The 12,658-nt window shown below is 39.4% G+C and overlaps 1 protein-coding gene across 18 annotated transcripts in view; it reads left to right on the top strand.

The window, feature by feature from the left end:
• ZMIZ1 (zinc finger MIZ-type containing 1) overlaps positions 1-12,658 on the top strand; it is a 508,413-nt gene that overhangs the window by 455,157 nt on the left and 40,598 nt on the right. For all 18 annotated transcript variants that reach the window (XM_030569259.1, XM_030569249.1, XM_030569248.1 and 15 more), the window contains one exon: positions 11,426-11,540. In XM_030569259.1, the coding sequence (XP_030425119.1) occupies positions 11,426-11,540 (115 nt within the window). The remainder of the gene's footprint in view (positions 1-11,425; positions 11,541-12,658) is intronic.

The following is a 12,658-nucleotide window of genomic DNA, read 5'->3' as shown; positions in this document are numbered from 1 at the left end:
ATACTCACATCCCTGATCTCTGTGGAAGCACTCTGCTGTGTTTGTCTTAGACTACTAAGGAATTAGTCCACAAACTGCATCTCAAAGTAAAACAAAGGAAAATCCATCCACACATTTTACTTAATTACTTTGCTTCATTCTAAAAGATCCATCTCTTCCTCTGGACGTGGGCCAATTTGTTCTGTCCTAGAAATCGAAATTAAAAAAAAAATATTCATTGGTTCCGATCAAAAGGCACAAGCTGCTCATTCAGTAATTTCCTTCTATTCAGAGGTGTTGAGGTATCTGAACTGCAAATCGATCAGCCCCTGAACTCGCGTCTGAAATTCAAAACCAAGCTAATCTCATTGTGATTTTTCCATCGAAAATAATTCATCAACGGCCTCAGTTACAGTAGGGATTTTTTTTTTAAGAAAGCAATTTTTCTGCTTTTTGGGGGAGAATAAATTAACTTCGTATCTAATCTCAGAAGTGCAATTGCATCAAACCCTCCTGGTTGCTGCTGCACCTTCTGTCTGAGTCAGACTCTCTGCAGATCTTCCAGTAGTCTTATTTCTGTGCATCCCCCCACCCGCTGTCTCAGTAGCAAAAGCAGAAGTGGAATCTGCTCACGCTTTCAGCGGTTCCTTCCTGGGTTGTTGTAGCAGCCGCTGACCTCCAGGCATTATGAATAAACAGCAAAGCTGGGAACAAAAGGAGTCTTCTGGCTGCCATTATCTCACATTAACATAGCAGACGCGCTGCGGTGTGAACAATGCGAGTCTCGTTCTCCGATAATCAGCGAGTACCCAGGCATTTGGATTACCAAGGCAACAGGCAATGGTAGAATACTGGGTGGGTGTGTGTTGTTGTTTTTTTTTATTGCAAAGGAGCAATCGGATATGGAATCCCAGGTATATTGATAAACCAGAGCAAAATTAATGCCTTGCAACTGACTGGGGGGGAAACTGAGGAATTGGTTTTGCATTCTGGCACATGTGAGATAAATAAGACGTGGGTCTGGCTGTACTTTGAAAAGCAATAAAAATTAAACTGCTTTTGTCAAGCTGAAAATGTTGTTAAGATATTTTTTAACATCTTAGAAAAGGTAACAGGTGGCATGTTAATAACAGCCATTAGTGGTGGAATTTGTAACTGTAATCTGCGACTGTGATAGCACATTGCATGGTCTACGACAGAATTGGATGTGATGCTTTAATCTTTCTTCTTTAATCAGAGTGGATGTTGTAGTCCCACAATGTCATATGGTGATAACCCCATCCAGCTTCTTTTTGATGCAGGGAGTGTGTTTGTTTCTTAACTGCATAGCTTTGTTGTCATTTGTTCTACACAACCAGAACTAAGTTGCATATAGCTGTGTATGTTTGCATGCACATGTGTCTAGACATGTGGAATATATAATATAACAGGATTCTGTGTGTAGTTTGTATTCAGGTTAAGAAACATGTATTTATTTATAAGGGAAATACTTGGGCCTGATTCATAATCAGATATAGAGAATCAGATCCCAATACCCTAACTCATGTTGAGTAGTGTCTTACTATGCAAGTAACCCCAATGCAATACATAGGCTATGTAGGCCTCACAGGCTCAGTCCATTGCACACACAAAGAAAAAATGTTCAAGTCACACAGTATCCAGAGGTACCAACCTCCTCCGACCTCCAGGTTTAATTTTGAAGTGTTAAACATCCACCAGATTCCACCCTAAAAATAACTGAATTTCAGTAGCGATGGTGGTTAATGAACATCTGTGTGCATTTGGTGGTGTTAGCCATGTGCTAAATTGCAGAGCCATGTTATGAACTGCATTTATCATGCACCTCTTCACTATGTCACCTGCCTTCTGCCCGCTGACTAATGTTTATGGGGAGTGACATTCCAAACCTCAGAGCAGTTTTAGGGTGGCCACTCTTGCATTCCAATAATACCAGACATTCCAGTACTTCCTGGAACAGCATGGATGGGTCCATCCATGCTGGCATGACCTTGCATGCATGGAGGACACCATTTTGAAGAGCACACCAAGCCCCAATCGGTGTGACCTTACACACATGATGTATACAAGGTCACAGCAGAGGCAAAGTAGCACACTCTTGAAACTGGCAGCCCCCATCTTTGATACCGGACAAAGCCACATCTGATTTTGTCTCAGAAATGGACAGGGGACAAACCATTTAAAAACAGGACTGTCCCGCTTAAAACCGGACAAATTGTCTGCCTAGAACAGTTTCAATTAGCTACTTCCCTCCCTCCCCCACCAACAACCAGCCAGAAAAACTCTTCCTTTTTTTCCACCCAAAAGTGGAATTCCTAACCCCCTTCCAATCCAATTTACACTGGTCCATGGCCCAATATAGTCAGCATTCCTGGACCACTGGGGTTCAGGCAGGTCTTTGTCAACCATGTAGCGCTAGAAATGCCTGCTTTAATGCCATTGGAAATGGGAGATTCAGAGCCTTCCAAAAAGAGACACAACACATGTATTTTGTTGGGAAGTTTGAGAGAGATCATATTAGACGTTTTTATGTATAGAAAACATCTTTGGGATAATTTTTGAAGTTGAAAAATTATATTTTGTCTTCCCCTCTGTGGTTTGTGCTTTTATACTCATGCTACTAAGAAAGTCTGGTGGAGATTATACAAAAAATAGTCTCAAGAACCTTTTGAAACATTTCTAAAATAGCTTTTCTATAACATGTGACATATTCAGACTAGTCAGTGATGTGGAATGAGATAAAGTTTTTATGGTGCTTGGGGCAAAGACCACCTCTTCATTATATATTTGTATGCACTGTGGGGTCCAAATTCATGATGAGGGCCACTAAGAATGACCATAATACAAATGACAATATTAAATAAATATTGACTTTTATTTTAGGAAGAGCTGCAGAATTCACTATAGCTTCAATAGTCAAAGTATTGTAGCCACCCCAAACTTACGCTAATACAAACCTTTACACCATGACACCATCATGCTTGGGTTCTTTTATTTCATTCTCTATCATATATATAAACAAGTAAAACCAGTTTTTAGAGGATATTACATAAATGGAGATATTATTTGTTGTCCTTACACTGACTCCTTAGATGTCCCTGTTGGCTTGGATCGCCTGGGCTACACCCTAAATCGTTAATAAAAATGAATTAATCAAATGTATGTGGTCCTTCTGCCCATTCCCATGCCATTGCTTCCATTCTGGTCCCTATCTCGCATATATCCAGGGTCTGGCCAGCCCCAGACAGAAAAGCATCCCATTACAACTCACAGCATTCATAGTGCCAAGCTTCAAATGTATCGATATTCAAAGTTAAGACTATCTGTGCTTATATGTAAATATGTATTTGTATGTTTCTGTACGGTATGCAGTGTTTTTTAAAATCTACATAAAAAATAGCCTAAATGAACATGTGATAGCTTTTGATAAAATGTTGATAATAATAATGCTTTATTTTTATTTTTTTTTAAATTGACTCTAAACCAAAAGAGCTCCAAATTGGGACACTCCATCTGTGGGGGTGTTGGAGGGCCTACGTCTACACTGCACACAACTGGCAGTGGCATAACATATGTGTAGCTACACACTGCAGTGAAAGGCAGGCTGTGTCCACGCTCTGGTGTGTAGCTACATGTGTCAGTGAAAGTCTCTGGCGTTAGAGGAAGCTTCAGCAGCTCATTGTGGGGAGGAAAGGCTATGGCAGAGCCTCTTCCTGCAGCATGGAAAGGCTCCAGGGCAAGGAGCTGCCTAAGCCTTTCTCCATTGCCTTCCCTCAACCAGATCCTTTCCCACCACAGGGAGTCTTTCCTTGTAGCAGGGAAAGGATCCAGACGCAGGGAGGCAGAAGGACGCCACAGTGCTGCAGAGGAGACAGAAAGACATGGTTTGGGCAAGTAGAGACCATATATGATATGTGCTTGCATACATACCCACACCCTTGAGGTGTGTCTTTTCTTGCCTCAGTCATGCCCCATCAACTACCGTGCTGTTTATACCTGTGCTAGGGGGACTCTGCAGGTGTGTACTCTACATTCTGCTGAATGAACAGTGCACTGTACACATACATACATGTGTTACAACTCATGTGTGTGTCTTACAGCTACTCAGGAGTTCGTTTTTGTTCCTGTGAATAATTTCAATAAAGTGGAAAACATCAAAAGTTTTCTTCAGAAGTTTTGGGAGGTTGTTGAAAAACTAAAACCTGAGAATGTTTTGGTTTTGATTGCCAAAAGCAGAAGCATTTTGATTTTCAAGTTGGGGGTTCCCAAAATTTTCCCGCAATCAGCTATTTCCCATGGGAATTTCTGTGTTGACCACTACAAAAGCCATTCTTCATCCAAAAATAATTTATGAAGAAAATTTTTGACTTGCTTCAGTATATATTGAAAAGGTTACCGGAACCCCTAGTTTCAGAGCTGTGGTGAGATACAATCTGATTTCCTTTCTGAAGTCTTCTACTGTTATCAAAACTAAGTTATTAATGGAGTTCTGTCCATTTTTGTAATTTCATTTTTACTGAACATAGTTCTATTCATGTAGACAAAAGGAATGAAGCAGAGAAGCCTGGTGACACTAAAATTCACACTATGCAGTGAGCACACTGAAAAATCTAAAGAATGTTTGAATTCAGTGTGTGTATTTAGTAATATAACATATCTTCTGCAATAAGAAACCATTGAAATAAGTTTACACTAAATTTACAATGGTGACCTAACTAAGTGGGCTCATTGATGGCAATGTGTCATTAGTTAACTTATATAGCAGTTATAGAGAATCTCAGATAAACATTAAATAAAATAGAGTAGAAAGTCATAAAGCTATTAAATTTATAGGCATATAATAAGAAATCCTTTAATTGGTACAAGAGAGGCTTGAGGGTTTATTTCCTTTTCTCACTCAATTTATCCATTGTAGGTGTAATGGTTTTTGTTTTGTTTTATGGATTGGGGGGAGGATATTTATTATTAATAATAATAAATATTTAATTTGTATTACAGTAATAGCACCCAGAGGCCATAACCAAGGTTGAGAACCTATTGTGCTAAGGACTATATGTACACATAGTAAGAGGCAGATTCTGCTCCAAGGAGCTATAATCTAACTATAAGACTGCGGAAAGGCAAAAGAAAAGCACAGAGAGGCAAAGCGACGTGCCCGAGGTCAATCAAACAACAAATCCAGGAATAGCATCTAAATCTGTTGAGTCCCAGTCCAGCATGCTATCTAGTAGACCACACTGGTTTCATTTAATTGATCGTGGAAAAGGAGCCAAGGAAGTTGGTCTAGTTTTGAACTCTGGAATTTCAACTCTCTGCAACCAAATGTTTCTGTAGGTGTTCATAGCTGACTAACGGACAAGGAAATGGGAGAAATGACAGTAAGTATTGTGATGGCCGTTGTCTGTCCACATCACTGTCATTCCAAGGATCTCTGGTGCCGATAGTATGTTTAAATGACTGTTTTTATGTATTAGCCGTTTTGCAGATGCTGTAGTTAAGCCAAGGAGAGCACCTATGCCTCAAATAACAGAGATTCAACCAAAACTGGAGAGCAGACTTGGGGGAAAAAAATGGAAAGAAATTGCTGGGAGCCTAATTGCATGAAATAGCTGGGTTTATGCATAACCGTAGCCTAACTTTGAAGTGAAAGTGATTTTTTTTCAGAAAAGCTAATGCCTAGTGCTATAAAGTGCATGTGGGTTATGTCTCCATCAGTCTTTAGAGCTTTGTTGGGAACCCCAGAACCATAAAACAGGAAAAAGGTAACAAGAGAAGTATGTTCATCACAGCATATACATGGACTGGAATCATTTTAAAGGTTATCTAGTCTGTCCTTTCCCCTTCCTTCACTTTAACTTTGCTGTGAGATTTGTATTACATCTTTATTTCAGTAGTTGTCGTTGATGCTAATACAGATGCATCACCAAGAATCTTTCATACATCTTCATTAGTATTCTTTGTTAGATTACCTTTTGCAAATCCTTGACCATGTAAATCATATGTTTATTACCTCATGAACAAAGCTGCCCATTTACATACTGTAGCTAATGTATTTGCTATGTTTAAACTGACTATTTTTATTAAGATAAATGGTTTATAAACATAAAGGTAAGTAATTGTCTAAACAAACCTAACCCTCTCCGTGCACAAAAAAGCAATGTGAATCACTCCTCTCTCATTAAGTGGAGGTGTGTAAATGGAGTGTCTGATACACATACACTTATTTGCATTAACAAGTGAACTTACAAATTAGTGTTAGTTATGTAAACCCTTTTTAAAAATAAATCTTCATTTACACATACACAGAGTATTTCCAAATAAATGCCACAAATCGTGTGAATCATTGCAAGTCACTGGTTTCTATTCACTACATAAACCTCATTTTTCATGCAGTGACTTCTCATAGTGAATTTAGCTAACAATCCTTGTCTGACATGATGACTGGTGTGGTTGAGAGTAATAATTTTTGTTAGTGGTCGGTGAAGATTTAACTATAATTTTGGTGAAGGGAGCCCAGTAGAAGAAGAATTGGGAAATTTGGCTTTGATAAAAGAAATGCAGAAGGAAAGAAGTGAATTGAGTGGTGTGTGTTTAATGGGTTTTCAGTGATGACTACATGGATTTTAAAAAGAAAATCCTGCCTGGTAGCGTACTACAGTGGAAAAAGTAAAGACTGTGTAGACTGTACTTTGATAAGAAGAGGACATTTGAAAATGTATCAGAGAGGTAGCCATGGTAGTCTGGATTTGTAAAAACTGACAGAGTGTCCTGTGGCACCTTATAGACTAACAGACGTATTGGAGCATAAGCTTTCGTGGGTCAATACCCACGTCATCAGACGCAGGAAAATGGTGAAAAAGATAAAGTAAATATGTAGCAGAACAACATACAGTATTAATAGCTGGAATCCGACAGCAACCTGAGGAAAGATGAAATTGAGGAAGAAATTTCATTGATGGTTATATAAGGAAGGAAGAAAAAGTTTTGCCAAAAGGTCAGTGAAGGCTTTCATGCCAATGGCAATGAAGTAAGTGGGAGGAGAACAGAGGAATTTTGAAGAACTTTTCATGGAGATAATATGTGGCAGAATGAGTGGAAAGATAGGGTACTTTTGGAGAACAAGTTGGTGATAGAATGTGATGTACCAGAGAAGTTAAAAAGAAAAAAAATATTATTCAAAGAGTTTGAGGAAGCAGGTTTTGATAATGAAACAATCAAAAATTCAAACAGGAAAAAAAGGAAGTTGCTAACGCAAGATTGGAGGCTGAAGAGGAATTTGTACAGAAAACTGAAGGAAGATGATGGCAGGAAGCTTATTTTTAGGTTGGCAAAAAAGAAACAATGAAGCACAAGAGATGAAGAAATCAGTGACTTAGTCTAAAGAGGTAGTAGTGGTATGCAAAAGATGTTTTCAAAGGTTATTAAATGAGAAGAAGATTTGCAAGCTCAAACACCGTCAGTAATTATGGGGATGTTTCAACAAATATCAGTCTCTGTACGTGAAGAAGAAGCAGCACTGAATAAGATGAAGAATGGTAAAGCAGATGTGAAGATAACATAATTGTTGATATGATCAAGGTAGCTGGAAGTACTAGAGTAAAGAGGTTTTATAGATTACTGTGTGTTTACTGGGATCAAATAAGGATACCAGACTGGAGAACAGGATTGATTGTGCCTCTTTAGAAGAGTACAGGTGACGCAAATGATCCCAATGCCTACTGGGGGCATCACTTTGTTAAGTCTACCCTCAAATTCCTTGAGAGAGTTTTGCAGGCAAGTTTGAGGGTAAGGTGGAGGAAAATGTAGGAGAGGAGCAACATGTTTTTAGGAAGGGAAGGACATTTGCAGTGAGACAGAAGTTTGAAAGAATAATAAGTGGAGGGTGTAATTGCTGAGTTGCATTTATTGATCTTGAGAAAGCCCATGAGTTGGTTCTGCAGGAGTTGGTGTTTGGAGTATTGAGATGGATGGCAGCGGGACTTCAAGAAGTGGAGATGATACGGAGTTGTTGTATTGAGGGTCAGGAAATATGGTGATAGCACTTGGAATTTTGAAGCATTTTGAGGTGATGGTGGGATTAAGACATGGCAGTGTGGCGAGTCCACTTCACTTCATCTTAGCTATGGAGGCAACTAGTAAAAGATTCGAGCCTGTGACGAGACAGAGAAAACTAATGCGTGTTGACAATCTAGCCCTTTTTTGCTGACGGCAAAGAGGAATTGATGAATTGGTATCAGAGTGGGCATTTGAGTTTGAAGATCATACTCTGAAAGTTAAACACAAAGAAAACTGAAGAAGTGGAAGAAGAGCTACTGATGGAAGTTTCAGGTGAGAAGCTGAATCATAAGAAAGAATTAGTGTACTTGGGAAGTACACTTTGTGCTATCAGAGGGAGAGCTGAAGAACTGAAAATAAGAACCCAGTGTGCGTGAGTGGCAGTGAAAAAGGTGACAGGAGTACTGCGGAACTGGCAAGTAAGTAACAAACTGAAAGAAAAGATCTATGCTGCATGTGTTTGTCCCTGCCTGCTCTATGGTTTGGAAACAGTGGGCCTTATGGAGTTGGAAGAAAAGAAGATATAGGTAGTAGAAAATAATATGCTGAGGAGAATGTCAGCCAAGTGGAGGGTAGAGCATGTGCCTGGGAGAAATTAGGGGATAAATGAACTTGGGACTCTACCTGGTAGGCTGGGTGTGATAAGATTGGAAGAACGACAAGCAAAGAAAACATAGGAGGAAGAGGACAGCAAGAAAGGACATGGAAGACCGAAGGTTCGATGGAAAGACTGTCAAGGGAAAAGGACTGGAACTTCAAGATCTATGAACCTGTGCCATGGACTGAAAAGCGTGGTGAAGAATCATGGGCACCTGCGACCCTGTGTCAACCTGGAAGAGGAGTCGAGAAGAGAAGTGAATCCAGGTCTGATATGGAAATCTGAAACCAACTCATGGTGTTAGTTTGTCTGTTCTTTGAATTTTTAAAAAGTTATTTAAACGTAAAGCCTCACTTACCTCTTTGACATCAGCATTGACTGACAACAGCATTGGCTTCAATATGTGTTAGCAACTAGGAAATATTTTTTTAATATCTTTCTTCTTTGCACTGTGGTGAATGATTGCAGCAGGGCTGCCCAGAGGATTCAGGGGGCCTTGGGCAAAGAAATTTTGGGGGCCCCTTCCATAAAAAAAAGTTGCAAAACTATAGAATATTATATTCTCGTGGGGCCCGGGGCCTGGGCCAAATTGCCCCATTTGCCCCCTGGGTGGCCCTGGGTTGCAGCATCGCTACTTCATAGCCTGAGAAGTAATCGCCTTCCTTCTCTTCCTTTTCATTTGAGGGCTTCCTCTGCTGCTTGGCCCACCTCTGCTGACCCCTAGCATGTGCGGGTTCATTAACATTATTTTAAATTAGTCAGTATTCTTTTAGTGGCCTCTGGCTGACTCACTGCCCTCCAGGGTATAATGAAGAGACTTAATTACCCTTGTGCTGTTCAACAAGAACAGTGTGGGGAGGATTTCTCTTTAAATGTCAGAATGTACCATAGATGACTACAGAACGCCAGTGTAGACATCCATCAAAAGGAGTAAGGAAAGAAGTAAAAGTGGCAAACATCACATGAGTAGAGGGAAAAAGGTGGAAGGCATTAAAACAGAAGTCCAAATCAGTCCCTAATCTCAAACCCTGAGGATCTCCCATCCTAGGCTGAATATGAGTTTTTGCAATGTTGATGGAGGGATGTTGCTGCTGCATGCATTAGAAATATTGTATCATGCTGAAACATTGTGCAGTGGGAAACATTGCGATATGCTGTATGAGACAGAAAATGTAGATTTGGTGGACTTCCTGTCTAGTCTGGAGAAAGTGTTTTTAAAAATTGGATAAACACAGTTTTAAAGATATTCTGCCTTTTTTAAAATGTATGTTAATTACTTAATTTTAATTTATATTATTAATTTTACTGTTACTAGATTGTAATCTCGTTGGGGGCAAGGAGCATGAATGTACAGTACTTAACACAAGGGCATCCCAGTCCCCATAATATTCACACCAAGTTTTGAAAAGAAAAATATTTATATCTTTTGATCCTTCAAGTACATACATATTAACTCAGTTTTACACTCAAGTAGTCCTGAGGCATAGGGGAATGGAAAGATCATCCAGTGGTCAGAGTGGTAGCCGGATACCCGTGTTCAGTTCTCTACTCAGCACAGACCCCCGCATGACACTTCTGTGTCTCAGCTGGAAAATGATAACAGTACTTCCCTGCCTTGTAGGATAAAGATTGTGGGGCACTCAGATTCTACGATAATGGGAGTTGTATGAGTTTCTTAGATAGCTAGATAAGCATTTGCAAGGTCAGAGTTATAATTTGTAATTTAGTTTAAAAATGAATTCATGGCCTAAACCGCTTGTCAGTATCTCTTTTAAAAAAAAGGACTATATGTGTGTTCCTTAAATAGTTTATGACCTGGAAAAGTCATAAACGTAGAATCAACTTTTAAAAGTAATAAATAATAAAACATGAACCAAATAATGCTAAATAGGATATGTAGGAAACAATATTGTATTTATACCTCCGATTATTTAACTGAGGTTTGACCTATCCAGTAATTATATTGCATGTACACCATGTTTTAGTTCAAAATATATACATTTACATATTCTTTCTCTGTACAATATGCCCCAAGACTTGTATGTGACAGGCTTCTTGCTTGTATCTGTTGGATTTAGTTTATGGAAAAACCCAGTATTCTCTACCACATAGTTATCTGAAAGGATGCATTTTTAGTTTCAGTAGTTGATTTTCTAGAATACTGATTAGCTAATATTTTTTGGCATACAGCTCATCCATCGTGCGGTAGGACGCCATCTGGATTTTAATTCACTTTTTGAAAATTATTGTTGGACTGCTATTCCTTTAAAGGCTCTTCTGGCCATGCTGGTACCAACTGCAGACAGTGGGGCTGCAGTCTAGTCTCAAAACCTAATTGAATTGGAATGAGACAGCTGAAGCAATGATTGTTGAAGAGCTTGAGATGGATGACTTTTGCAAAATGAATGCATCCAAATATCCAGCTAGCTTAATGTTCTTATTGTTGAAAGCTGTGGCCAAGAGTTTATTTTTACTTCTGCAGGTGGCAGAGTTTAGGGGTGAACTCTTCATTTTATCCATCACCACATGGGTTTATGTGCAATGAATTAACTTAATTTCCCTTCTGCTTTGATGCTGTGGTGATTGCTCTGCTTGTAACCAAACAGAAAATGCCCATTTCTTAAACATACTATGATACTTATAAAGCTGATGAGTTGGAGAGGAGTTAAGGTTACTCCATCTGCCTTTGTCTGTTAAGAGATCAATCCCCTCTTCCCCAACCATCATTCATTTAACTGTTTCAAACCATGACTCTGGTGTGTTTGTGTTTTACAGTGATGGGTCTTTCCCCTATGACTCTGTTCCTTGGCAGCAAAACACCAACCAACCACCAGGTTCTTTATCAGTGGTCACCACAGTATGGGGTGTGACTAATACCTCCCAAAGCCAGGTAAGCTTCATTTTATGCTCGTTACTCTGAGCTATGCATTTTGGTTAAATGTTTGTCAGTAAAATGAAAAAAAAAATTAGAGGAAAAAAAAGGAAAGGACTGTTATAAAACTGTATTTTTTCCCACTTATTTTCTTCTTCTGGCAGCACAATGACTACATGTTAGGGTTTGATGTATTTTGAGCTGGTAACACATTTAACTATGTGGATGGAAGTGTCAGATTATATTGGTGGCAGTTGCAAGCATCACTTGCTTTCTGTACAAGAAAGGGGTGATTATCAGACCTAACGTTTATTATAGCATTTTTCTTGAGTCCTTAATAGAAAACTTTTCTCATTTAGCCTGGTGCAATGTTCTGAAGCATTGAGACAGAGGCAGGAGCTAAGTGGTTAGTGCCAGAGTGTAGCTGTCCAGAAAATGGAAATCCATTTCGGTGAAAAAATTTGCATTTTTGAACAAAATGTCATCTCATATTGGGATGAAAAGTCCAAAATACAAAACTTTTCACAGTAGGGACTTCCGCAAAATTCTGTTTCAGGAGAACTGAAATGGAATTTTTTAGTTTGCAGGGACCCAGCCTGGACAGTTCTTGTCAATTTCACCTTTTCCCTGCAGGCAGAAAGTGAAATTGACCAGAGCCTTCCAAACAAGGAGTCAAAGGCCAAGCACCTGGCTCTCCACCTCTCCTCCAGCACTGCTTCATCTGTCTGGCTGCCTGAATGGAGTGTTCTTGTCCATTTTGCTTTCTCTTGAGCTGAGGAGCTGTCATTTCAATTTTTTTAGTGGAAAATTGACATTTTTCCGAGAAATTTACATTTTGCCACAGAAAAATTCAGTTTTGTGAAAACTCCATTTTCCATTGGAAAATCATTCAGCTGGCAAATTCCCAACCACTTTGCTGTGTCAAAAACTCAAATCTCCATCCAGCTGATATTGAAGCCAGTAGAAAGACTTCCCTTGACTTGAAAAGGAGCTGGATCCAGGACCACACACTGAATGTGACATTAGTCAAGTCACTGAACCACTTTATGCCTTAACTATGTCCACCCTATGGGCTCGAGGTGTGATTCTCCATCTCCTGTGAGCATCTTGTGTTAGTCTCATCGAGGTAGCATGAG

The sequence above is a fragment of the Gopherus evgoodei genome, chromosome 7 (genome assembly GCF_007399415.2).
Source record: "Gopherus evgoodei ecotype Sinaloan lineage chromosome 7, rGopEvg1_v1.p, whole genome shotgun sequence".
Lineage (NCBI taxonomy): Eukaryota > Metazoa > Chordata > Testudines > Testudinidae > Gopherus > Gopherus evgoodei.
The sequence above is the reverse complement of the archived record's forward strand: the minus strand, read 5'-3'. Positions and strand labels throughout refer to the sequence as shown.